General features: G+C 51.3%; 1 protein-coding gene across 1 annotated transcript in view; it reads right to left on the bottom strand.

The window, feature by feature from the left end:
- Positions 1-59: 59 nt before the first annotated feature.
- Positions 60-27,561, bottom strand: part of MAPK8IP2 (mitogen-activated protein kinase 8 interacting protein 2) — a 48,471-nt gene continuing 20,969 nt past the window's right edge. The window contains exons 4-12 of the mRNA XM_060279308.2: positions 19,574-19,697; positions 16,355-18,652; positions 13,043-13,118; positions 10,975-11,147; positions 8,875-8,984; positions 7,902-8,021; positions 6,153-6,223; positions 4,976-5,074; positions 60-1,764 (exon numbers count right to left, since the gene is read on the bottom strand). Of these exons, the coding sequence (XP_060135291.1) occupies positions 1,692-1,764; positions 4,976-5,074; positions 6,153-6,223; positions 7,902-8,021; positions 8,875-8,984; positions 10,975-11,147; positions 13,043-13,118; positions 16,355-18,652; positions 19,574-19,697 (3,144 nt within the window). The 3' untranslated portion in view covers positions 60-1,691. The remainder of the gene's footprint in view (positions 1,765-4,975; positions 5,075-6,152; positions 6,224-7,901; positions 8,022-8,874; positions 8,985-10,974; positions 11,148-13,042; positions 13,119-16,354; positions 18,653-19,573; positions 19,698-27,561) is intronic.

A 27,561-nucleotide genomic window follows, 5' to 3' on the forward strand; every position in this document is an offset into this window, starting at 1 on the left:
TAAATATATTAATAAAACAAAAACGGAAAAACAAGACAGAGCAGACCAAGGCACAACATGTGGTGACACCAAGCGTATATTTTATTGAAAGACCAACTCCATTCCATGACAAGGCAGTGAGAAGGGAGGGCCTTTGAACCAGGGTTTGTACAGGTCACTTCGCTGCTCGGTTAAGGTTACGGATAAATATCGTCGTTACATACACGGACAGCAGTGAGCACTACGTCAGTCAGCTAGCACTGAGTGGAAACAGGCGGGGCTGGCAAGCAAAGGAGGTCACCAGGCACAGCAGTGGGGGGGGGGAGCGAGGCAGGAGGCGGCAAGGATAGCTGTGGCGGGCACGGGTTGGGGCAGGCGGGTGGAGAGAAGGCCAAGAAAGAGAAGAGGGCGCCTGAGCCGGACAAGCAACCCCCCCAGATATGCTCTGATTCAGCGACAGAGGAAGAACGGCAAGATGGCAGCGCGGGGGAAGGACAGGGGGCTGCGGGCGAGACCACAGCTGGCCATGGGCCACGGATCCAGATCAATCGCCCCCCTGCCCCATCCTCCGGGGGAATCCGCCAGATTATGAATGGTCGGTGCTGCGGGGCATCTTCACTCCCACCCCTCCGCAGGCAGGACAAGCCATAGGAAGCTGGCACATCCTGAGACCACTGGCCCACCGAGTGCCCCTGTGGGATTTCAGGCAGGGAGTCTCTACCAGCCCTGCGTGGAGAGGCTATCAGGGATGGAATCGGGGACCTTCTGCTTGCAAGGGGGGGCAGCCTACCAGCTGAGACCTGCCCCACAGGTGCTCATCGCTCACACACACACACCCCAAAGGCCCCCTTTCAGCTCCCAGCACCCCACCCCCCATGCAGCCGGTTCCCCCTCCCGCAACCCTGGCAGGGTGAGTGATAGCAAGGGATGCAGATTTTGGAAAGGGGGGGTGGGGGCAGGGTAGTTTCCTATGGCACTGCCCCCCCATCCAGGGGGTGGCAACGGGGCAGCCCACTTGGCAAGCATGGAGCTGAGGCAATGGGGGCCGAGAAGCAGGGAAGGGGGAGTAGAGTGCCCTGGGCCGGGGATGGGCGCATACTCTGGAGGGGCCGGGGAGGGGGGTCCTTGTTCCCTCCCCTCCCCCTCCCCCACACACACCTCAGACAGAAGAAAGGAATTTAGCCTGGAAGCAGGTGGGGTTATGGGAGCTCCCCGCAACCCCAGAGTGTGTTTCTAGAGGACCAGGATGGGGGACAGAGTGATGGTTACCCCATTGTGCCCCAAGCCTTCCTCCCAGCCCCGGAAAAGGGGGGTGCCATGCAAAGGCTGGAGCTTTCCTGGAAAGCGCCGACTCCTGGCTCCGCCACTCCCTGCCAGCTCCCAAATTCATCCTCTAGCCCCATCGCTGGTCTCAACCTGCTTCAAGGAGGAAGGCTCCCTCCCCAGAGATCTGCTTCTGGGTGTTTTGGGAGAGGGGCTCCGGGAGAGGGGGAGGGCAGGTGGAAGCTCCACACAGCCAGCACCTGCCGCCCTCCCCATCTCTCTGCCCCCTCACCCCCCACCCCACCCCTCCCCTCTGCTGCAGCAGGGTGCTGGGTTGAAAAATGGTGGCATGGGTGGTGTCGAGGCTGGCGGAGTCGAGGATCGTGGGGCACACCGGGTCAGAGTCTCTGGAGGGGGTGCGGAAGCTGGAGGCTCTCTGGGCTCAGGTCCTACTCCAGGTAAATGTCTTCTGTGGGGCAAGCAAACTCCAGGTGCTCTTGGTAATATTCCTGAAAGGCGCGGCTGGAAGGGGAAGGAAGGAAGACCCGGAGTCAGCACTCATGGGAGCAAAGAACAGAATAAGAACTTCCTGGATCAGGCCATTGGCCCAGCTAGGCCAGCATCCTGTTCTCACAGAGGCCAACCAGGTGCCCCAATGGGAAACAGCATGCAGGATCCGAGCATCGTCATCATCATCATCATAGTTGCAGGTAGGTAGCTGTGTTGGTCTGACGTAGTTGGAACAAAATAAAAAAATTCCTTCCAGTAGCAACTTAAAAGGTAAAGGGCCCCCTGACCATCAGGTCCAGTCGTGTCCAACTCCGGGGTTGCGGCGCTCATCTTGCTCTACAGGCCGAGGGAGCCAGCGTTTGTCCGCAGACAGCTTCCAGGTCATGTGGCCAGCATGACTAAGCCGCTTCTGGCAAACCAGAGCAGCGCACGGAAACGCCGTTTACCTTCCCGCCGGAGCGGTCCCTATTTATCTACTTGCACTTTGATGTGCTTTCGAACTGCTAGGTGGGCATGAGCTGGGACCGAGCAACGGGACCTCCGACCTTCTGATCAGCAAGCCCTAGACTCTGCGGTTTAACCCACAGCGCCACCTGGGTCCCCTACAGGTAGCAACTTACAGACCAACTAAGTTCGTCATTGCTATGAGCTTTCGTGTGCAGGCACACTTCTTCAGAATTAATAATAATAATAATAATAATAATAATAATAATAATAATAACAATTTGTTATTTATACTCCACCCATCTGGCTGGGTTTCCCCAGCCACTCTGGGCGGCTTCCAACAAAAGATTAAAATACAATAGTCCTTCAGATATTAAAAGCTTCCCTAAATAGGGCTGCCTTCAGACGTCTCCGAAAAGTCTGGTAGTTGTTTTTTTTTCTTTGACATCTGGTGGGAGGATGTTCCACGGGGTGGGTGCCACCACCGAGAAGGCCCTCTGCCTGGTTCCCTCTCCGCTACTGAGGCTTCCAGCAACTGGGATTCAGATGCGCTTCTGCCTCCGACTGTGGAGACAGGGCAGAGCCCTCCTATCCTGGCTCGGGACCCTCAATAGTCCTCTCCTCCTCCCAGAATTTGCCCAATCCTCTTTTAAAGCCATCTAAGTTGGGGGCCATCCCTGCCTCCGGTGGGAGGGAGTTCCACAGTTTAACACTGCACTGTGTGAAAAAGTTTTTTTCTTTCATTTGGAATATTCATTGGATGATCTCTTTGGGTCATGATATTATGCCATGCGTAGTTTTTATAAGAAGAACGGCAGATGAAGTTAGTGGATTCTGCTGAAATGGCCAAGAAGAAGAATCAGAAATCAAGAAGGCCAAAATTTGAAGAAGGAATGGGGAAAATTTATAACTTATCTTGAAGGCCATTGTAAACAGTTAAAATCGTTAGTAGGATTGGAATAACACTTGTAGTTTCAGGGAGAATTTTGGACACGATGGAGATGTAAAAGATTTTGATCATCATAAAAGATGCAGGAGGAGATGGTTAATAATAAGACCCACAAAGGGGAGGATGGAAGTCTAGGAGATTCCTTGGAATCTTATTTTGATGATTTATGTTTGATATATTTCTGTTGATTTGAAAAATCAAATAAATATTTTTTTAAAGTGTTTTCTTTCATCCAGAATCTTCATTGGGTGATCTCTTTGGGTCATTATATTGTGAGAGGGGGAGAGAGAGAAAATCCCCTATTCTCTCAGCGCCACGCATAATTTTATAAATGTTCATCATGTCACCTGTTACTTGCCATTTCTCTAAGCTAAAAGGTCCCTTGATGATTTGAGTTGCCCTCTTCCAGAGCCAGAGCCAGTATACAGTACTCGTAATCTGGGCAGCTGCTGGGTGACCTTGGTCTAGTCACACTTCTCTGAAGTCTCTTAGCCCCACTCACCTCACAGAGTGTTTGTTGTGGAGGAGGAAGGAAAAGGAGAACGTTAGCCGCTTTGAGACTCCTTCAGGTAGTGATAAAGCGGGATATCAAATCCAAACTCTTCTTCTTCCAAACTTTCCCCAACTCTACAGCATCCTTTTTGAGGTGAGGCAGAACATCCCCGTAATGTGTGTACTGGAGAAACCTGGCCTGAGCTTGCCCCTCTCCCCTTAATGGGAGGGGGGGGTCAGTCATTGGCATCATCCGAACATGGGCGATGGATGCCATCTCAGGAGCATAAGAACATGAGAAGAGTGTGCTGGATCAGGCCAATGGCCCATCTAGTCCAGCATCCTGTTCCCACAGTGGCCAGACAGGTGTCCCAATGGGAAACCCACAAGCAGGATCAGAGCACAAGAGCATCACTCTCCCCTCCTGTGGTTTCCAGCAACTGGGATTCAGAAGCATTTACTGCATCCAATTAGGAAGGACAAAGCACATTCAATTTCAAGTGTTGGTGCTGACCTTGAAAGCCCTAAACAGCCTCGGCCCAGTAGACCTGAAGGAGCGTCTCCACCCCCATCGTTCAGCCCGGACACTGAGGTCCAGCTCCGAGGGCCTTCTGGCAGTTACCTCGTTGCGAGAAGTGAAGTTACAGGGAAACAGGCAGAGGGCCTTCTCAGTGGTGGCGCCCGCCCTGTGGAACGCCCTCCCCTCAAATGTCAAGGAAATAAACAACTATCTGACTTTTAGAAGACATCTGAAGGCGGCCCTGTTTAGGGAACTTTTTAATGACTGATGTTTTAATGTACAGTGGTGCCTCGCTAGACGAATTTAATTTGTTCCATGGGTCTTTTCTTATAACGAAAAATTCGTCTAGCGAATCCCATAGGAATGCATTGAATTTTTTTGGATTTTTCTTTTTTTGCCCATAGGAACGCAATAATTGAATTTCAATGCATTCTTATGGGAAACCGTGATTCGCTAGACGAATTTTCCGTAAAATGAATTCGTCTAGTGAGGCAACCTCCACTAGAAAAAACCTTTCGTTAAGCGGAAATTTCATTAAGCAGGGCATTCGTTAAGCGAGGCACCACTGTATTTTTAATCTTTTGTTGGAAGAGTGGAAACCCAGCAAGATGGGCGGGGTATAAATTATTATTATATTATTATTATCCATCTCTGTCAAGTGGCCAGGAAGGTCATCGGCTGGGATCACGGCAGGTGATAGAACTCGGCCTTCCCCCAAATGGTGCTCTCAATACCTTGCCCTGCTCCCATCAGTCCACAGCCCAAAACCTCCAGGGGGGGGCTTGTCCCCAACCCGCTCGGCGACCCCCTCCACTCACCCAACGCACTCTGCAACATGCCGCATGGACTCCTGGGAAACGAAGACGTGGCAGGCAAAGCGACTCAGCACGGGGTGTTTTGTGATGAAGCCAAAGTAGCTGGAAGGGAAGTGGGAATCATAGAATCATGAAATGGTTAGAGTTAGAAGGGTCTCAAAAGGTCATCACTGCAGGAAGCGGTAGGACCTCTCCAGCCAGACATCTTGCAAGGCCCACCCTCTGCTGACCATCTCGCATACATCACAGTCTGTCTGTTTTTTTAAATTTTAACCTTATTGGCAAGCAACATAAAAGAACATAAAAATACAATAAAAGAAGAAATAGATCATACATTTCATTACACGTTACAGATATATCATTTCTAATTATATCTATTAATATTAAATTAAAGACGTAAACTAAACTAGAAAGAGGAGAAAAGAAAAAAGAAGGAAAAGAAAGAGGATATCAAAGTGAAAAGAAAAAGAGAAAATAACATAGCAATATAATATTTTAATTCATTAAAAAAAAACCTTCCACTGCTTTTCCACACAGCATTCATTCATTCTATTTGTCTATTCTGCCTCTTGATAATGTCCAATTTTAATTTTCTCATATAATAACCTAAATTTACTCATTCTTTTTATTTCCTGCAGGGTTAGTCTAGACCAAGCATCCCCAAACTTCAGCCCTCCAGATGTTTTGGACTACATTTCCCATCTTCCCTGACCACTGGTCCTGTTAGCTAGGGATCATGGGAGTTGTAGGCCAAAACATCTGGAGGGCCGCAGTTTGGGGATGCCTGGTCTAGACACAACCATGTTTTTGTTCCCAGACCTAATTTCCCTAAGTATTCATTTAGAAAGTCCCATTGTTCCTGGATATTACCCTTTGATTTTTGCCAGATTAGATCCGTCAATTTTGCCAATTCTAGATATTCACATAAGTTTTAAAGGTAGCTCTAAAATTTTAACGTAAGAATATAAGAAGAGTCCCCAGGCAGTGGTTTGGGGTGTCAGGAAAGAGCAGGCAATGGAATAGTTCTTTTTCTCTGCCATTGCTGTATTTTTGCGGCCAAGGAGGGGATTCCTGGCTGAGGTGCCACAGCAAGGAAACCTCATGCCCTGGGGGCAAGCAGCCCTCCTGCCCTGCCCCCGGAGCCGGGCTTTTCCCCTAGCGGCAGGGGGGTGCAACTCACCAGCTGTTGCGGGGGTGGCAGCCGCAGAAGGAGATGTTCTTCATCTGGAAGAAATGACTGCAGCGCTCAAACTGGAACGAGAAGAGGGAGGGCTTAAAGGACACCCCAGGAAGAAACTCCCCCCCCTCAAGGCCTTGTCACAAGGGGCTCCCGAAATCTTCAGCAGGGGTACCACTGGAAACTCCTGGGTATCCTGACCGCTGCCCCTAGCCTCCCTCCAGCCTAGAATCATAGAACCATAGAGTTGGGAGATATCGCCAAGGGCCGACAAGTCCAAACCGCCCTGTGATCTTTGGATGAAGGGTGTTTTGCAGAAAACGGTTTGAGTGAGTTTCTGTTCATTGGAAGTGGAGCATGTTCCAGAAGCAGAGCAGAGAAGCCTAATTGCTTACACAGGAGCTATGGACGAATGCCGCATGCGGCTGCATTTTGTACAGAATGTCCTGGGAGATTGAAGTGTTCTCCTACTGGTCTCTCTGTCTTGTGATTCCTGATGTCAGATTTATGCCCATTTATCCTTTGGCGTAGGGTTTGGCCTGTTTGTCCGATATAGAGAGCTGAAGGGCACTGTTGGCATTTGATGGCATACACAATGTTAGGAGATGAGCAATTAAATTGGTCTGAGATGTTGTTGGGGCCAGTAATGGTGTTGTCCGGGTGTATGTGGCAGCAAAGTTGGCATCTGGGTTTATTGCGGGCTCTGGTACCAGTGTCCATGTTAAGTCTGGTGGTTGTATTATTGTGGGTGAGGAGTTGTTTAAGATTGGGTGGCTGTCTGTAGGCAATGAAACTCTTTGACTAGCTAACATACTAACTCTGTGAGTAGATCGCAGTCTCTTGGGAGTTTGCCACCCAGGGACCAGTAGCTTAAATGGGCTGTTCTGCATATATTGCAATCGTTATGCTTCATACCGTCCATAAAGAGCTAATGGCCTGGACTGCTACTGTGTCTTGAGCGTTATCTTTTAGAGAAAGTGCCACTGGTAAGAGCCACGCGTAAACTAACTCTGCCGGAAGTGATTTATGCCAAGAGGTAAAGGCAATAAAACATCACAAGGAAGGAAGAAATGAGACCTCTGCAGGGATGAGCAGAGGAGATTCCTGCAAGTAGCTGAGGGGAGGCACCTGGGTCTCAAACTGGGTGCTCAAACCCCTGTCCCCTGCAATGTGGGTCTATCACACCATTCCTCCTCCTTTGTAGGACTGAGCCAGAGGAAAATGGGGCAGAAGCAGTCTCCCCTTCCCCCAGTGGGGGAGGGCCGTGGTGCGCCTCCTGGGGGCACAGCGCACCTCCCGGAGGAGCATGGCGCACGTTCCGGGGGTGGGGTGCACCTCCCGGAGGGGCGTGACACACCTCCCGGGGCGTGGTGTGCATTTTGGGGGCGTGGTAGGCACCCGCGATGGCGCCCCTTGGAGCCCGCCGCTCGGGGCGGCCCGCCCCCACCGCCCCTATCTTCCTACACCCCTGCCTTCCCCCTCTAAATCCACTTCCCCGTTAGGGCCCTGACAGCTGCACCTGCCCCTCCTTGTCCAAGTTCTCCCTCTGGGCAGGGGGCTTTTCCGACAGAAGCAGACTCTGCCAAGTGAGACCACAGGCATGCAAGTCCACACTTTTGCAAGTGCCCTGAACACATCCTGCCTCCTGCTCGGCCGGGCACCTCGCCAAAGTCTTTGGGAATGTGGACCCCAAAGGCCTTCTCAGCTGCCCAGGCCACCCCAGTGCCGCCGCCTCCTGCTGCTGCCGCTCACCTCCTCGTCCCGGCTGTACTCATTCACGGTCAGGATAAGCTTGATGCCCTGCAGGCTGATTTCCAGGTCGCAGGTGGCCGGGGGTCTCAGGTGTACCGTGAGCTTGCGGGTGGTAGCAATCTGCAAAGGACAGAGGGTGGTTGTGCATGCAGGGGTGCAGGTTCAGACGGGAAGGGGTCCCCCGAGTTCAAGGGCGTATCCCAAGGGGAAAGGGCAAGGGGACATCGCACCAGGCAGATGCGATCCATGAGAGGCAGTCAAGTACAGCATTCCTTGAAATGCTAGAGAAGACATGCGAGGGGATGTTTAGTCCAGCCAGTCAAAACTTCCTGTTCCTCCTGGCTGGAGCATCCTTCCCTTTGCATGTGATGGAAGGTGGGCGTGACCTTACCTGTCCAGGTAACAAGAGGACGAGTCACGCAGCACCCTTCCCTCTTTTTGACTTCCTTCTTCATTTGACTAGCTTCTAGCTAGGACTGCTCTGCTAGCTCTCAGCTAGCAGGAGCACTGGGATTATTCCCCCCTATGGGGTGCATCCACACGTACATATTTGTAACTAAGTCTGCCTTCGGGGATCCAACTGTGAACTGATGTGAGTAAACCTCTTTTATTGACTTGAATAAGATGGTGGCGTCTTTATTCTTTTCAGAGGGATTCAAGGGAACTTACCAGGAACGTACAATTCAATCTGAGACAGAGTGAATTGTATAATAGTGAGAGGCTCACACGAGCCTGCAACCAGCTATCTGCTGTGCATGTAAAAAGGGGAATGTAACTCTGCTAAGTAAAGGAATTTGCTAGTGCAAGTTAGGAAGGATATTAATAAGTAATATATCCTCTCCTGCCACCCTCAACATTCCCACATGTAGCAGGTCGGATTCTCTGTCCTGGCAGCAGCCCCAAGAGAGCATTGCATGGACAGACAGACAGACAGACAGACACACACACACACAGCCCCTCTTCCCGGCCTCACCTTCTGCATAGCAGCACATAAGATGCCATTGCCCTGATGGTAAGGAACTTCCACGGAGCCCAAGAACTGGACGTTGAAGCGCTCCATCCAGCACGGATTCCGCTTCAGGCCTGCAAGGAACCCAGCACAGAGTCAAGGTGCGGTTCTCCTCTCCTCGCCACTCCCACTCTTGCAGAAAAGGCACAGGCTGGCTCCCCCGTCCCAGGGGAACTAGGCTGGGTGGCATGCCAGAGGCACCCATATTGCCCCGGTCTCCACCCAACTCCACCTACTCGCGCGCATCAGAGTTTGGAAGAACTTTCCCCAAATGGGATTCAGTAAATGGGTATCTCTGCTGAGCTCAGGTGGCCCAAATTCTTACAGCACCCATCACGAAACACCCCAAAAGCCTTTGTCTTCTCTGTATAAATGGCCCATTTGCTTTCTGACCTCCCTTCCGATTAGAAATTGAGACAGGCAACCTGGCAAGCATCACATATATCAATGACTTCCCTTCTTCTCTTTCCATGGTTCATTTTGCATACCATAAATCCCTGCATATTTTGTGTAAACTAAACCAGCCTTCCATTATTACATCCATCAAAACTTATTTACACTGTTGAATTTATCTTTAATGCTGCCAGCGTTTTCAGCTGTACACAGTTATTTCACATATATTCAGCGAACGTTTTCCAATCTTCTCTAAACGTATGTTGTTCTCGTTCTCTTATTCTATATGTTAAGTCTGCAAGCTGCGCATATTCTGTCAACTTAAGTTGCCATTCTTCTTTGGTTGGGACCTCGCTCGTTTTTCCATTTTGGGGCTAACAATTGTTTGGTTAAATTTCTGTCCCACAATTCCCCCTGCCCTCATTCCAAAGAGCCCGGGGGGGGGGGGCACGGAATTACAGAATGGTTGGAAGGGACACCAGGGGTCATCTAGTCCAACCCGCTGTGATACAGGAGTCACAAGTAAAGAATTCCCATGTTTGCAGCTGGAGTCCATTCCACTGAACAGCTCTTGCCCTCAGAGAGTTCTTCCTTATGTTTATTCAGGTTTCCAGCCAGAAAACAACTGGGCAAATCAGAGTTGCAGAGCTGGAAGGGATCCCCCAAGAGTCATCTACTCCAACCCCCTTGCAGTCAAGTACAACATTCCCTGAGATCCATTGCCGAGGGCCTTCTGGCAGTTCCCTCGTTGCGAGAAGCCAAGTTGCAGGGAACCAGGCAGAGGGCCTTCTCGGTGGTGGCACCCGCCCTGTGGAACGCCCTCCCATCAGATGTCAAAGAGAAAAACAGCTACTAGATTTTTAGAAGATATCTAAAGGCAGCCCTGTTTAGGGAGGCTTTTAATGTTTAATAAATTATTTTATTTCATTTTTCTGTTGGAAGCCGCCCAGAGTTGTTTACATTGTTCATACAGTGGTACCTCGGTTTATGAACACAATTGGTTCCGGAAGTCTGTTCATAAACCGAAGTGTTCATAAACCGAAGCAAACTTTCCCATTGAAAATAATGGAAAGTGGATTAATCCGTTCTAGAAGATGAAAAAAAAACCCTGAAGCAGCAATTTAATGGAGCGCTTCCGTGGCTGCAGCCCAGTCGCGGAAGCGCTCCCCGGCCTCTGGGAGGCATCGAAATGAAGTCCCGGCTCCGATGCCTTCGCGGAGGCTGGGGCTTCGCTCCGATGGCTTCGTGGAGGCCGGGGAGCGCTCCCGTGGCTGCAACCCAGTCGCAGAAGCGCTCCCCGGCCTCTGGGAGGCATCGGAATGAAGTCCTGGCCTCCCCGAAGGTATCGGACGCTCAGTAGGCCTCCGGCACCTTGGTTTACTAACTTCCGGGTTAGGAGTGTTCATAAGCCGAAAATTCGTAAACCGAGGTGTTCGTAAACCGAGGTACCACTGTATATGTTAAGTTCTATGTTCTGTTTAGACATCATAAAGAATTGATATTATATATTGCATGTTCGCATCTGGTCGCGTGTTGCTCTGGTTTTGATTCACGGCAGTGTTTGCAACACAGAACCTCTGACACTGGGCAGCCAGGAAGCTGCTTCTGCCCCCCCTCTGCCACCACCTCCCGGCCCGGCAGCACCACCAGCACACACACACCCCAGCTCACCTGTCACTTCCTTGGCCTGGCTCACCACCTCGTGGGCATAGAAGGCTGGGAAGATGCCTCTCTCCCCCGTGCGCATGTTGTAGCCCCGGTACCAGTAGTCGTCTTCCTCCAGCTCCACCAGAATCGGGTCGTCCACGTCCAGCTCCAGCTCGTCCTCGTGGCGAGGGATGAACCTGGAGGAGGGAGAAGAGGCCAGTTGGGGAAGGGCCATGGCAGCAGCTCGGCAGCAGGAGGCTCCCAAGTGGGGCTGGGAGAGACAGCCGCCTGGAGAGCTGCGGCTGCCAACCAGTGTAGACTAGACTGAGCTGGATGGGCCAATGGGTCTGACTCAGTAGAAGGCAGCTTCTTGATGTTCTCTCAGAAGCACTAACTTTGGGGGAGGCTTTGGGGCCCCACAGCCAACACGCTGCTTCCCTTCCCTGTATGACTTTAATAATAATAATAATAATAATAATAATAATAATAATAATAATAATAATAATAATTTATTTATACCCTGCCCATCTTGCTGGGTTTCCTCAGCCACTCTGGGCGGCTTCCAGCAAAAGATTAAAAATACATTAAAACATCAGTCATTAAAAACTTCCCTAAACAGGGCTGCCTTCAGATGTCTTCTAAAAGTCTGATGGGAGGGCGTTCCACAGGGCAGGTGCCACCACCGAGAAGGCCCTCTGCCTGGTTCCCTGCAACCTCACTTCTCACAGGGAGGGAACTGCCAGAAGGCCCTCGGCACTGAACCTCAGCGTCCGGGTTGAATGATGGGGGTGGAAATGATCCTTCAGTATACTGGGCCGAGGCCGTTTAGGGCTTTCAAGGTCAGCCATGTATCCTTCCCAGAGCTCAGCCCTCTTCCCTCCTGCAGGTTCCAGTAACTGGGATTCAGAAGCATCGCTGCCTCCGACTGGGGAGGGCGGAACATGTCCATTGTGACCAGTAGCCAAGAACGGCCCTCTCCTCCTCAATGCATTTATCTAACCCTCTTTTAAAGCCATCTAGGTGGGCAGCCACCCCTGCCTCCCGTGGCAGGGAGTTCCAGAGATTAACACTGTGATCTCCCAGCATTCCGCTTCATCATGGGTCCACAGGTTCTAGCCTTATGAGAGATGGAGGAAAACTTTTCCTCTGTCCTCTTCCCAGCTCAGTTCTTTATTATTTCTTGTGTGTGTTTGTGCTGTGCTTCAAAAGGCAGTGGGGTGCTGTGATTATGGAACTCAAGGCCAGGAAGCTCCAAAAAGTTTGGGATCCTCTGGTTTACATGATAGTTGCTGCTGTCCTTAAATAAATCTTGCTGCTGCTGCAAGAGTTGGCGTGAGCTGCTGGGAAATTACTCTGGTTCCAAGCCCGCTGCTTTAGACTCCTTGGGTCACTGAGCCTACTGCCCATAGCTGCCAAGTTATCCCTTTTTTACAGGGATTTTCCCTTATGCTGAATCGGCTTCCTCGCGAGAAAAGGGAAAACTTGGCAGCTATGCTACTGCCATAAATTTTTTCCCCTCCCTTTTTTTTAAGCTGCGGAACTCCCTGCCACAGGAGGCAGCGATGGCCACCAACTTAGATGGCTTTAGAAGAGGATTGGGCAAAAATTCATGGAGAGGGAATAATCTATCAGTGGCTCCTGACCACAATAGGAAAGAGGGCTCTTGTGCTTGGATCCTCCTTGTGGGTTTCACAAAAGGGGCATCTGCTGTGAGAACAGGCACTTTTTAGGTTCTTAAATTTCTAGCAGGATTGGTCTTACATCAGCAGGTGGAGTGGTGGTTTACCTTTGAGCAGGGGCTGCTGTTTTTAATGGACTCGGGACCCCATGTCCTGGCAGCCCCCTCTGCTGCTGAGATCCACGGTGTTGAAAAGCCTTTTCTGGCGCCATGGCTAAGCCTTGACTGGCGTGTCCATGGCAAACAGCAGAAGTGGGGCCTGGTTCCCTCTTCTCAAGGGATGCTCTTCTGCTTTGCTGGGGTGTGTGGGAGCCCTCCCCCCCAAAAAAAAGACAGCCTTGCAGGACTGATCTCCTGGCCCGAAGGAGCATCTCACCCAAGGGCAGGAGAACCCTCTGACCTCTCCCTTCTCACCTGAAGACAGCTCGGTGGGTCTGTTCCCGCTCCTCCCCGTTCACCATGCAAGAAAAGAGACCAAAGGACTCTGTACCTGGTTGAGGGGGCAGAGAAAGGATCACAGCAGGCTGCAGACAGAGAATCACCCAAAGCAAAGGGCTGACCAATCAGAGACTGGGGCGAGGGAGCTGCACTTGTCAGGAGCGCCAGCTGTACCAATCGGGTAAGGAGTTTCGCATCTGTGCCAATCAAGGGCAGGGTGTGGCATCTTGTACCAATCAAGAGCAGGGTGTGGTATTTTGTACCAATCAGGGATGAGATGGGGCATCTGTACCAATCAAAGGCAGGGTGTGGCATCTTGTACCAATCAGGGATGGGGTGGGGCATTTGTACCAATCAGAGAAGGGATGGGGCATCTTGTACCAATCAGGGATGATATGGGGCACCTATACCAATCAGGGATGCAGTGCAACACCTCTACCAATCAAGGGCAGGGTGGGGCATCTTGTACCAATCAGGGATGAGATGGGGCACCTGTACCAATCAGGGATGCAGTGCAACACCTCTACCAATCAAGGGCAGGGTGGGGCACCTGTACCAATCAGGGATGCAGTGCAACACCTCTACCAATCAAGGGCAGGGTGGGGCATCTTGTACCAATCAGGGATGCAGTGCAACACCTCTACCAATCAAGGGCAGGGTGGGGCATCTTGTACCAATCAGGGATGAGATGGGGCACCTGTACCAATCAGGGATGCAGGGCAACACCTCTACCAATCAAGGGCAGGGTGTGGCATCTTGTACCAATCAGGGATGCAGTGCAACACCTCTACCAATCAAGGGCAGGGTGTGGCATCTTGTACCAATCAGGGATGAGATGGGGCACCTGTACCAATCAGGGATGCAGGGCAACACCTCTACCAATCAAGGGCAGGGTGTGGCATCTTGTACCAATCAGGGATACAGTGCAACACCTCTACCAATCAAGGGCAGGGTGGGGCATCTTGTACCAATCAGGGATGCAGTGCAACACCTCTACCAATCAAGGGCAGGGTGGGGCATCTTGTACCAATCAGGGATGCAGTGCAACACCTCTACCAATCAAGGGCAGGGTGGGGCATCTTGTACCAATCAGGGATGCAGTGCAACACCTCTACCAATCAAGGGCAGGGTGGGGCATCTTGTACCAATCAGGGATGAGATGGGGCACCTGTACCAATCAGGGATGCAGTGCAACACCTCTACCAATCAAGGGCAGGGTGGGGCCCCTGTACCAATCAGGGATGCAGTGCAACACCTCTACCAATCAAGGGCAGGGTGGGGCATCTTGTACCAATCAGGGATGCAGTGCAACACCTCTACCAATCAAGGGCAGGGTGGGGCATCTTGTACCAATCAGGGATGAGATGGGGCACCTGTACCAATCAGGGATGCAGGGCAACACCTCTACCAATCAAGGGCAGGGTGTGGCATCTTGTACCAATCAGGGATGCAGTGCAACACCTCTACCAATCAAGGGCAGGGTGTGGCATCTTGTACCAATCAGGGATGAGATGGGGCACCTGTACCAATCAGGGATGCAGGGCAACACCTCTACCAATCAAGGGCAGGGTGTGGCATCTTGTACCAATCAGGGATACAGTGCAACACCTCTACCAATCAAGGGCAGGGTGGGGCATCTTGTACCAATCAGGGATGCAGTGCAACACCTCTACCAATCAAGGGCAGGGTGGGGCACCTGTACCAATCAGGGATGCAGGGCAACACCTCTACCAATCAAGGGCAGGGTGTGGCATCTTGTACCAATCAGGGATGAGATGGGGCACCTGTACCAATCAGGGATGCAGGGCAACACCTCTACCAATCAAGGGCAGGGTGTGGCATCTTGTACCAATCAGGGATGAGATGGGGCACCTGTACCAATCAGGGATGCAGGGCAACACCTCTACCAATCAAGGGCAGGGTGGGGCATCTTGTACCAATCAGGGATGAGATGGGGCACCTGTACCAATCAGGGATGCAGGGCAACACCTCTACCAATCAAGGGCAGGGTGTGGCATCTTGTACCAATCAGGGATGAGATGGGGCACCTGTACCAATCAGGGATGCAGGGCAACACCTCTACCAATCAAGGGCAGGGTGGGGCATCTTGTACCAATCAGGGATGAGATGGGGCACCTGTACCAATCAGGGATGCAGTGCAACACCTCTACCAATCAAGGGCAGGGCGTGGCATCTTGTACCAATCAGGGATGAGATGGGGCACCTGTACCAATCAGGGATGCAGTGCAACACCTCTACCAATCAAGGGCAGGGTGGGGCATCTTGTACCAATCAGGGATGCAGGGCAACACCTCTACCAATCAAGGGCAGGGTGGGGCATCTTGTACCAATCAGGGATGCAGGGCAACACCTCTACCAATCAAGGGCAGGGTGGGGCATCTTGTACCAATCAGGGATGCAGGGCAACACCTCTACCAATCAAGGGCAGGGTGTGGCATCTTGTACCAATCAGGGATGCAGTGCAACACCTCTACCAATCAAGGGCAGGGTGGGGCATCTTGTACCAATCAGGGATGCAGTGCAACACCTCTACCAATCAAGGGCAGGGTGTGGCATCTTGTACCAATCAGGGATGCAGTGCAACACCTCTACCAATCAAGGGCAGGGTGTGGCATCTTGTACCAATCAGGGATGAGATGGGGCACCTGTACCAATCAGGGATGCAGGGCAACACCTCTACCAATCAAGGGCAGGGTGTGGCATCTTGTACCAATCAGGGATGAGATGGGGCACCTTTACCAATCAGGGATGCAGGGCAACACCTCTACCAATCAAGGGCAGGGTGGGGCATCTTGTACCAATCAGGGATGAGATGGGGCACCTGTACCAATCAGGGCTGCAGGGCAACACCTCTACCAATCAAGGGCAGGGTGGGGCATCTTGTACCAATCAGGGATGAGATGGGGCACCTGTACCAATCAGGGATGCAGGGCAACCCTTCTACCAATCAAGGGCAGGGTGTGGCATTTGTACCAATCACGCTGTTAGGACAGAGGGCTTCTTCTTCTAAGGATAGGAAGCCAATTGCAGAGGCCTGCCGCTCAGCAGGAAGACAGCCAATCAAGACCGCCTGTGGCCACAATGGGGCAGCAGCAGGTGAAGCCCTGTTGCTTGGGAGCCAGGAGACCAAAGCAGAAGGGCCCCTGGATCTTGTCTCCAGGTGACTGGGGTGGCAACATGCAGTCATGTGCTGGTCGCAGGATGCGGCCTCCCTCCCTCTCCCCCCACCCACCCCACCCCCTCTAGCCACAGAAGGGGGGCACTCACTGGAGGAACGGGAGGTGCTGTTGACAAAGACGTTGAGGAACTTCTTTGAGAAGTGGAGGTCGGCCTCGGGCGAGGAGTCCTCCGAGGAAGAGCTGCGCCCGTCCGGCGCCACCAGCCCCTCCCCAAAGTCACTGCCTGCATCCTCCAGGTCGTCGGCAGCGTCGCAGGCCCGCAGCAGCTCGCTGTCGTCGCTCAGCACCGACGTGCAGCGCTTGAGGCTGACCAGCTCCAGCTGGGTGTTTTCGTCCACGACAAGGGTGTACTTGACGGAGTCGTAGGCCAGGGAGTCGTCCAGCGCTATGGTGGGCGGGGGCAGGGGCATCTCCTCGGAGAAGGGGGAGCCCTTCAGGCTGCCTAGGGAAGGGGCCTCCCCGTCCTCTTCCTCCTCCTCGGGAGAGTAGGCCAAGCTGAAGCAACGGTTGGTCTTGGCAGTGGAGACGTCCAGCCCCTCGCTGCCCTCTAACCGGACATCGTCAATCATGTCGTTGTCCTCCAAAATGCCAGAGTCCAGGTCCCCGTCGATCGCCCAGTCCTCGGGCCCTGTGGCCAGGTCTGCTTTGACCACGACCTCCCTGGGGGGCAAGCCCTTGGCTGGGGTGCCGCCGCCGCTGCTCTTGCAGCAGCCGGAGAGTGGCCTCCCAGGAAAGACGGGAGCAATGGTGTCGTTGGTCAGGTTGCTCATGAACAGGTAGGGTCCCACCTCATCCGCCGGGCCCCCTGGCTCGGTGGGCTTCTCCTCCTCCCGTAGCGAACACCGGAGGGTCTCCATGTCCACCAGCTCGATGCTCTGCGGAGGGCCAGGCTGCACCTCCTCCAGGGCCTCGCTGGGGATCTCTGGCTCCAGGTCGGAGGCGGGAGAGATGGTGTCCGAGAGGGAGTGGGCTGCCGGGAAGCACTCGTCGGCGCACTTGATGGGGTACGAGCCTTCTGAGATCATCTTGTTCACCAGGTTGCTGAGCAGCCACGGGGAGTCAGAGTCCTCGCTCAGGTCCGGCTCCGACTCGGAGTCAGAGTCGGAGTCGTACTCGCTGTTCCCCGCTCGGTCATCGCTGTCGCTGCGGCCCTTGGGCACAAGCTTGGCCCCCACTGGCAAGTAGAAGGAACGCCGCAGGGTCTCCAGGCTGTGGTCGGGGTCAATCTCCAGGTCCAGTGGGTCCGAGAGGGGCCTGTCCGTTGGCTCGATGGGAGCGGACGGGTCCTCGTAAAACTCCTCTATCTTGAGGGCCGCCAGGCTGTCCCTCCGCACCACTGGGCTCTCTGGGGCCACTGCCACCCCGTCCTCCTCCTCCTTGCCCACGTCTAGCAGGAGGGCATCCTTCAGGCCCAGCACCCCCCGGGACTCCAGGTCCGCCTCCAGCTCAGCCTCTGAGCCCGGGGAGCTGGCCTCCTCGATGGAGTTGGTGAGGTGGGAGGAGCGTCCACTGCTGCTGTCGCTGCTCAAATCCAGCTCTGTTTCTGAGATGCTGGAGATCATGTTGCTGGCCAGGCGGTTCCCGCTGCAGGCAAAGGCCGCCTCGATCTCGCCCTCCACGTCCGAGTCGGAGCCAGGCGAGCTGAGGTCCTCGCTGTGCCGGCTGCACGGCGGGAAGGACTTGGAGTTGCGGCTGGTGAGGTCAGCCTCGATACCGGGGTCTGATGAGGGGGATGTGGTGTCCGACGAGGCGGAAGGTGGCCCTCGCACACTGGGCGCCCGGCCCCTGTGGCCGCTTTCTTCTTCGGAGCTCAGGGATTCTGCTGCCGTTCTGGTCGGGGTGGCGTGGTCTCCCAAGGGGTGGTTCATTCCAGACCTGCCGTCTCGGCGGCCCTTGGGAGGCTCGGCGTCTGACAGCGGGGAGCCTCCCTGGTCAATCAGTGAGATGGGGGACCCATGCCCCGATTTTCCCCCAGCAAAGACAACGGGGGAGCCCCCAGCCACCTTCTTTGCCTCCTGGCAACCTGCCGCATCCCGCTGGAACCTGGCGCAGTAAATCTCCGTTGCCGGTGACCTATGGGGGCTGAAGGTGGGCGGCTGGGACTCCAGGCATGTGATGGGACCTTGGGGATCTTCCGCAACCTCCCTGGGGGCCTGGACAGATGAAGCTGAAGGAGGCTGAGAGCAGGGCATGGAGGAGACGATGTTCATGTTGTAGTCCTCCCCAGGTCGGGCAGGGGGTGGGGCCTCCCGCAGCTCCTGGCTGTTCCCTTCGGCATCATAAAGCGGTGGTTTGCAAGGAGGTTGGGCTTGGCCAGGGCCTGTGCCACTCCGAGTGTCTGAGCACAGTCTATCCTGGAGACACGGGTGCACAGGGGAGGATCGCTCTGCAAGGGGAAGGAACAGACGGCACCGTTCAGGACTCAGGAACCATCCCGAGAACACTCTAATGAGGTCAAAACCAGCAATCTGGGGAAGTCTACACAGCCGCCACCCAATCCTGAAGCCTCCTGCTCACCCTGGGCCTTATCTAGTTGGACCTGCCTATTGCCGTGCGATATATCCCAGACCTCCTAAGGGCTTTGCTGTTACCATTCCATGACCCAGACCCTGACTGGCAAGTCCTGCGGCTCTTGCACTCCACAGCCCAACCCTTGAGTCCCTCCAGTGAAGTGGGGAGTTGGATCCACATTCCTAACCACACACCCCCATAACCTACTTGGACAAGGGGGTGGGACCTCCCACCTGTGACCCAATTGCCTGGTGCCTTAACAACAACAGGTGACTAACAGCTGCCAACGTTCAGTTGATTGGCAGTTGCAGCAACCTTCTATGGAGACACACTTTCTGCACCAATCAGCTGATTGGCACTGGGAGAACGCCTTGAAAGGGGACTTGCAGTCTGGATGGAAGAAGCAGTATCCGTGCAAGCAGCTTCCTCTGCAAAAGGAAGAATGCAGAGGGGGCCGAGGAATGAATGCAAACAGCTTCCTGCAGTTGGAGAAAGCTATGCTGAGAAATCACGCTGTGCTATGGAGTCAAAGCAGGATCCCCTGTCGGCTGATCGACACCAACAGTGAGCCCTCCTTGCAAGGAACCATTGTCACTCTCAGTTGCTCCTTTGCAGCCTCTTCCGTACCTGACACCCCCACAGAATGTGATTTGTCTAACTGGGACCTGCACCGGGCTTATTTAGACCTGTGGGCTGAAAGTTCCCCACCTCTGTACCTCCACCCTCCTGCACAGTTTCTGCTTGCTGGGGGGAGCCCGTTCTCCCCAGGGGGCCAGGGGTACGGGAAAGCACTCACCAGCATGGGGCACCGAAGAGGAGGAGGAGGAGGAAGATGAAGAAGTGTGGAGCAAAGTCTCCTGCCAGGTGGCCCTTTGCAAGGGGGGCGCTGGGTTGCAGCCGCTGTTGTTGTTCAGGGAGTCCTGGCCACGCACGGGAGAAAAAAAGAGTAGAGATGAGTTAAAGAAAATGTTTAAAAGTACTTTAGTGGGGGGGGGAGGCATTTCTGTTAGCTGTAGTAGGAGAAGAGATCCCAAAGAGAGACATAGGAGGAGGAGGAGGAGGAGGAGGAGGAGGAGGAGGAGGAGTTTGGATTTGATATCCCGCTTTATCACTACCCTAAGGAGTCTCAAAGCAGCTAACATTCTCCTTTCCTTTCCTCTCCCACAACAAACACTCTGTGAGGTGAGTGAGGCTGAGAGACTTCAGAGAAGTGTGACTAGCCCAAGGTCACCCAGCAGCTGCATGTGGAGGAGCGGGGAAGCGAACCCAGTTCCCCAGATTACGAATCTACCACTCTTAACCACTATACCACGCTGGCTCTCCATACATTAAACTGTTAATGTGTGCGGCAACAGCAGCAAGAACTCTTTTAGCCCCAAAATGGAAGCAACAGGAAATCCCTTCGTTAGAAGAGGGGCAGATGAAGATGATGGACTATGCAGAACTGGCAAAGCTGATTGGGAAAATCCGAAACCAGCGTGATCAAGTGTTCCAAAAAGACCAGAGTAAATTTGTACAATATCTGAAGGATAACTGTAAACAATTGACCACACTAGCAGGGTTGTAGTAAGAAAACTAGCAAGGTTAATGATTTGTACCTTCTGTATATTTATTTAATATTTTGTGATAAACGGAAGGAGTGAAATGTAAAGTGGAAATTGTATAAATGCTATGAAGTAATAATGGACTATGGAAGTCATGAGATGGGATGGAGGGAAGTTGAAGCTCAATAGAGCAAGTATGTAAAGAGTATAATAAGGATGTGTTTAAATGTGATAAAATGGAAACTAATAAAAAATATAAAAAAGAGAACCAGGCAAAAGCATTCCTCTTCTCCCAGGCCTTTGGCTAATTAAGCAATATATGGCCTTTTGGGGCGGGGGGGGGGGGAGAGAAGATAAAAAGAGAAATTTAATAAGAAGAATCACAGAATCGTAGGGCTGATATTCCAACCCCCTGTAATGCTGGAATCACAGATTAGGAAGCCCTGAAAGAAGGCCCCACAACCCCTGTTTAAAACCCTCCAATGAATCATAGAACTGTAGGGTTGGATGGGACACCAAGAGTTATCTAGTCCAACCCCTGCAATGAAGGGATCACAACAAACTGTGCCGAAGGAGAGAGCTTCTCAGCCAGGGATTGCTGCAGTCTACCGTTCCAAGAGAGGATCCACCTCTGGTTGAGAGCATTTTTGCAGAGCTGAATCGGAAATGGGGCAGTTCCAAAACCATGATGGCACAGAAGGAGTTTCCTCAAAGAATAAGAGCAGCCCTTGCTCCTTTCGGATTGTGCCACTAGAAATCAGATTAAGGCACTTAACCGGCAGCTCTAGCAGTGGGAGTGAAAGGCACCTGCTTTGCTTGCAGAAAGCCCCAGGTGTGAGTGTTGGCTTCTCCAAATAGGACTGGCGCAGGCTGGAGGAGAGGTTTGTCAAAGGTCACCAGCCACAATGGCTATGCTCAAGAACAGGGCCGTCGTAAGCATATCAGGCGCCCTGGCGCTGTGGTGCGGCGATCCCTCCGGCCGGAGCCCTGGCCCATTGCGGCACCCAGCCTTGCCTTCGGGCCAGCCCTGCTCAAGAATTAGCACAATACAGTGGTAGCTCTGGTTACGAACGGGATCCATTCTGGAGGCCCGTTCGCAACGTGAAAAGGCTGCATCCTGAAGTGCTGCTTCTGTGCACGCGTGCAACGCAATTTGGCACATCTGTGCATGCGCAAAGCACAATTTAGCACTTCTGCGCATGCGCGCAGATTACAGACAGGGAGAACCCGGAAGTACCCCGTTTTGGAACTCCAGGGTTCAGTGCGTCCGTATCCCGAAAAGACGTATCCTGAAGCGGATGTGACATGAGGTATGACTGTAATAATAATAATAATAATAATAATAATAATAATAATAATAATAATAGTAATAATAATAATAGTAATAATAATAATAATAATTTATTCCCCCGACCATCTGATTGTGGTTCCCCAGCCACTCTGGGTGGCTCCCAAGAGAATATTAAAAACACGATAAAACATCAAACATTTAAAAACTTCCCTGAACAGGGCTACCTTCAGATGTCTTCTAAAAGTCAGATAGTTGTTTATTTCCTTGACATCTGATGGGAGGGCGTTCCACAGGGCGGGCGCCACCACCGAGAAGGCCCTCTGCCTGGTTCCCTGTAACCTCACTTTTCGCAGGGAGGGAACTGCCAGAAGGCCCTCGGAGCTGGACCTCCGTGTCCGGGCTGAGTGATGGGGGTGGAGACGCTCCCTCAGGTATACTGGGCTGAGGCCGTTTAGGGCTTTCAAGGTCAGCACCAACACTTTGATTTGTGCTCGGAAACATACTGGGAGCCGATATAGGTCTTACAGGACCAGTGTTCTATGGTCTTGGCGATCGCTCCCAGTCACCAGTCTAGCTGCTGCATGAAGCACAAAGACTCCAAATTCTGGTATGAGTTTACCTGACCTGGATTAACATGCAGATCAGAATGTGGATGAATTTTGTGAAGCAACTCTTGAATTGGAGACGTATCCAAGGGGGATTTTAAACAGTGCCTTTTCAGGTGAAGTGTGTTTGGGACAGCCTGTTTTTTGGTGAGAAAACAGCTGCAGTGCCAAACTTTTCTGCGTTATTTAATTATTTCATAAAATTTGCACAAGGCTTGTTTGCAAAAACAAAAACCCCACCCCATTTTTTCCCCATTGGAGGGATTGGATGACTGTCTATTATGAATTGCAGGGGGTTGGACTAGATGACCCTCAGGGTCCCTTCCAACTCTACAATTCTATGAATCCATGAAAGCAAAAAAGCCTCAAAGAAGTTTACAAAAAAAGGATAAATCAATAAAATCATCTTAGAAATGCAGAGCTGTAAGGTAATCCCAAGGACCACCCAGTCTCTGCAATGCAGAAATCGCAACTAACGCATCCCTGGCAGATGGCCATTATTAATAAGAAAAGCTAACAGCAATAATTAAAAACTCTTAAAACGTTAACAACGGACAAAAAACATAATTAAAACTCGCACCAACTTTCTAAACATCTGGACAAGCTTGTCTAAGCAAAAATGCTTTGAGCAGGCTCCAAAAAGTCTGCAGTGATATCAAGAGGCAGGGAGTTCCACAGTGCAGGCGCTTCCAGCTGCGCGAAAACAACTGAGTTCTTGCAAGTGTCCTCAAGTTTATTCCAGCTTGATCTGTGCACTGCCATGAGTGTGGCTTTAGGAAAGGGTGTTTTATGTGAATGAATCTGAACCCGTCCATTCAATGCTGACCAAAAAAACAGGGCACTGATGGTTTAACCAGGAATGGTTTCATTCATCTTATAGAATGCTAAGGTGCTCTCAGAAAGCGATGCCTCTTTGCCGTTCCTCTGCCTTCCTACCTCTCTTCCGTATGGCACATTATTTGGAACACATATTTCAGAAAATTGCACTTACAGCCTTGCCAACTGAGCCCTCTAGGGAGGGTTAATGACACAGCAGATTAAAAAGGGGGGGGAGAGAGAGGTTGGTAAAGATTAATTCCAAAGGGGGCTTAGTGACAAGCACATGAATTGGCACGAGATGGGGAGGGCGGGGGGGGGGGAGAGGATGGTTTGAAGCAGCCGCTTCCGTGGGGAAAGTAGGGAATACTAAAGATGCCCCGACCCAACACCCAGCGGGTGCCTTTTGGAAGAAGGAATCAGAGAATCAGAGAATTTGAGAGTTGGAAGGGGTCTGAGAACCAGTGTCTGCAATGAAGGAAGCAGAGCTCAGCCTGAGCTGCTATCAGTTTCACATCGTTAAAAAATCCACTCAACCCTGTTTCCACGTGTGTGTGTGTGTGTGTGTGCATGGAAAGTTGTGCTTAAATGTTTTTGCACACACCACGCATTTCTAAATGAACTTTAGAAACCAGGTGCTGGGTATTGGTTAGAGCGCTGGGCTAGGAGCTGGGAGAGCAGGGCTCTCAAATCCCCCCACTCAGCCATGAAGCTCACTGGGAGCCCTGGGGGGCCGGTCAATGCCTTCTCTCAGCCTGACCGACCGCGCAGTTTTGTTGTGGGGATTAGAATTATAGAATCATGGAATCGTAGAGTTGGAAGAGACCACAAGGGCCATCCAGTCCAACCCCCTGCCAAGCAGGAAACACCATCAAAGCATTCTTGACATATGCCTGTCAAGCCTCTGCTTAAAGACCTCCAAAGAAGGAGACTCCACCAAACTCCTTGGTAGCAAATTCCACTGCCGAACAGCTCTTACTGTCAGGAAGTTCTTCCTAATGTTTAGGTGGAATCTTCTTTCTTGAAGTTTGAATCCATTGTTCCGTGTCCGCTTCTCTGGAGGAGCAGAAAACAATCTTTCTCCCTCCTCCATATGACAACCTTTCATATATCTGAACATGGCTATCATATCACCCCTTAACCTTCTCTTCTCCAGGCTAAACATGCACAGCTCCCTAAGCCGTTCCTCATAAGGCATACGGTAGTTTCCAGGTCTTTGACCATTTTGACCAGGCCTCTTCTGGACAAGGATTAAACAAGGAGGGAGAGAATCACAGACAGCACCTTGAGCTCCTTTGAGGAAAAGGTGTGTATGAATCCAGTTTAAAAAATTCAAAATGTGCATTATATATAAATCGGGTGTTTTATAGGTTAGGCTGAATGAGTGACCGGCCCAACGTCACCCAGTGAACCTCATGGCCAAGTTGGGATTTGAACCCACGTCCTGGTGCAGCACTCTAACCAATGCACAGCCCCAGCTCTCAGCCTGGTAGTTGTCGAAAAGACAACTCCTGCGGGAATCTGTAAGAAATTAATTGATCAGCCCCGCCCCCCTGTTGCATAGAGAGAGACAGCCAATATATTAATGATATAATAACATAAATTGGGTTGGGCCCATCTAGCCCGGCATTCTGTTCTCACAGCAAGAAGCGCTTTCCTCCTCCATGAATTTGTCTAATCCTCTTTTAAAGCCATCCTAGGTGGAACTAAGATCATGGCCACTGGTCCCATCACCTCCTGGCAAATAGAAGGGGAAGAAATGGAGGCAGTGAGAGATTTTACTTTCTTGGGCTCCTTGATCACTGCAGATGGTGACAGCAGTCACGAAATTAAAAGACGCCTGCTTCTTGGGAGAAAAGCAATGACAAACCTAGACAGCATCTTAAAAAGCAGGGACATCACCTTGCCGACAAAGGTCTGTATAGTTAAAGCTATGGTTTTCCCAGTAGTGATGTATGGAAGTGAGAGCTGGACCATAAAGAAGGCTGATCGCCGAAGAATTGATGCTTTTGAATTGTGGTGCTGGAGGAGACTCTTGAGAGTCCCATGGACTGCAAGAAGATCAAACCTATCCATTCTGAAGGAAATCAGCCCTGAGTGCTCACTGGAAGGACAGATCGTGAAGTTGAGGCTCCAATACTTTGGCCACCTCATGAGAAGAGAAGACTCCCTGAAAAAGACCCTGATGTTGGGAAAGATTGAGGGCACTAGGAGAAGGGGACGTCAGAGGACAAGATGGTTGGACAGTGTTCTCGAAGCTACGAACATGAGTTTGACCAAACTGCGGGAGGCAGTGGAAGACAGGAGTGCCTGGCGTGCTATGGTCCATGGGGTCACGAAGTCAGACACGACTAAACGACTAAACAACAACAACAGGAGGAATGTAGACACATATTTTTAAAATGCTGTGAAAATGCTTTTTTTTAAAAAAAGTTTTAAATATAGATATTGAATTTGCCATTAGCTCACCATCGCCATCTAATGGCACACTTGAACAATGCACGCAAAACTTTATATTTGCAGCTATGTTGGTGGCTATCCCTGGGGGAGTGAGCTCCATAGTTTAATTGTGCGCTGCGTGAAGAAGAACTTTCTTCCCTCTGTCCTGAACACTGCGATAGAATTGTCCCCAAAACTAGGCAGCCTCCTCTGTTTCTGACTTAATCCTGCAAAAGCCACAAATGCCCAGCCCAGTTTTTGTAGAGCATTGCAGAAACCTGCCTCCCTGGGCATCCCAGGCGTTGCCGTCCAAACTCCTGGACATCCTGTCAGATCTGGAAACTCATCTGGGCATCAAATAGGCCAGTGTCGGTAGAAGCAGCAGCTGCCAGGCAGGGAAGACTCCCTTCCCCCAGCCTCATTTGTGTGGTGCATAGCAGGACATGGCTCTCTGCTTGCAGCTTTTAATGCAAATGAAGAACGACTCCTTTCTGGTTTATTTATGATGCAAAATGCTCCTGGAGTCAGTCTCTCTCTCTCTCTCTCTCTCTCTCTCTCTCTCTCTCTCTCTCTCTCTCTCTCTCTCTCTCTCTCTCTTTCTCATGCTTGCTTGGATAGCTCAGGATATGGGAATGTTCAGGGTGGCAGGAGAGGATATATTGTTTATTAATATCCTTCCTAACTTGCGCTAGCAAGTTCCTTTACTTAGCAGAGTTTGACATTCCCCTTTTTAAACGTGCACAGCAGAAAGCTGGTTGCAGCCTTGTGTAAGCCTCTCAATATTAGATTCCTGGTAAGTCCCCTTTATATCCCTCTTAAAAGAATAAACATGCTGCAATCTTGTGTAAAGTATATAAAAGTATCTAATAATTTTATAATGGTGAAAGTTTATATATATATTATTTATATATGTCTCCTCCTAAGTAGTGATATCTTCTGTTATCTAATAATTTTTACAATGGTTAAAGTTTATATTTATTGTATATATTTTAGATTGTATTTTGGATTGTTTGATATATAAATGTGTGTGCTGGTCAAGAATCGTAGTTTACTCACATTCAGTTCACAGTTGGATCCCTGAAGGCAGACAAAGTATTTATGTGGATCTATCCCATATGGGGATTGTCCCAGTGTCCTCTAAAGGCCAACAGAGCATCTCTAGCTAAAAGCTGCTCCAACAGCAGAGGAAGTCTAAGAGAGAGGGGGTGCTGCGTGCCTTGTCCTTTTTGTTACCTGGACAGGTAAGGTCACGGCCACCTCTAGTCACATGCAAAAGAAGTATGTCCCAGCCAGGAGGAAACAGGAAGTTTTTGACCGGCTGGACCAAACATTCCCCCCGCATGTCCACTCTAGGAAAACAAGGAATGCTGTACTTGACTGCTACTTATGTATCACATCCCACACAGCAGTGATGGCCCTCTAGCTGTTTTGGGACTACAACTCCCATCATCACCCTTAGATAACAGGACCAGTGGTCAGGGATGATGGGAATTGTAGTCCCAAAACAGCTGGAGGGCCAGGTTTGGCCATCACTGCCGCACAGGATTCATTTCCCAACTCCCAGACCAAACAGGGGCCTCGTCCTCTCCTGCCACTCCTCTCTCCATCATCCCCCCTCCCTGAAATGAAAGTCACCCCAGAGCAGCTGGCTGAGGAGCGGGGAGCTGGCTGACCTACCTCGCAGGGTTGTTCGGAGGACAGGCGTCTTGGGCAGCCCCCTGCCCAGTGCAACCTCTCCGATTGGCCAATATATCTTCTGAGTTGTTAAAACGTAAGAACATGAGATGAGCCAATTGCCCATCCATTTTCTCCATGCCGTTATTATTATTATTATTATTATTATTATTATTATTATTATTATTATTTTGCTCCTTCTGTTTGTATGGTGTTGTCACCAGCTGCTTTGAGCACACTCTGGAAAAGCAGGAGACAAATCTTTGCAACATACACGTGAATTATGCCCTCTCACATTTTGGTTTCTGCAAAGCCACTTTGCTGCAGCAGCCCCCTCGCTGAATACCCTTTCGCTGGCAATGCACGCCCCTGTCAGATTTGCTGTCTTATTATTATTATTATTATTATTATTATT

Source organism: Zootoca vivipara, chromosome 9, assembly GCF_965207765.1.
Source record: "Zootoca vivipara chromosome 9, rZooViv2.hap1.1, whole genome shotgun sequence".
Lineage (NCBI taxonomy): Eukaryota > Metazoa > Chordata > Lepidosauria > Squamata > Lacertidae > Zootoca > Zootoca vivipara.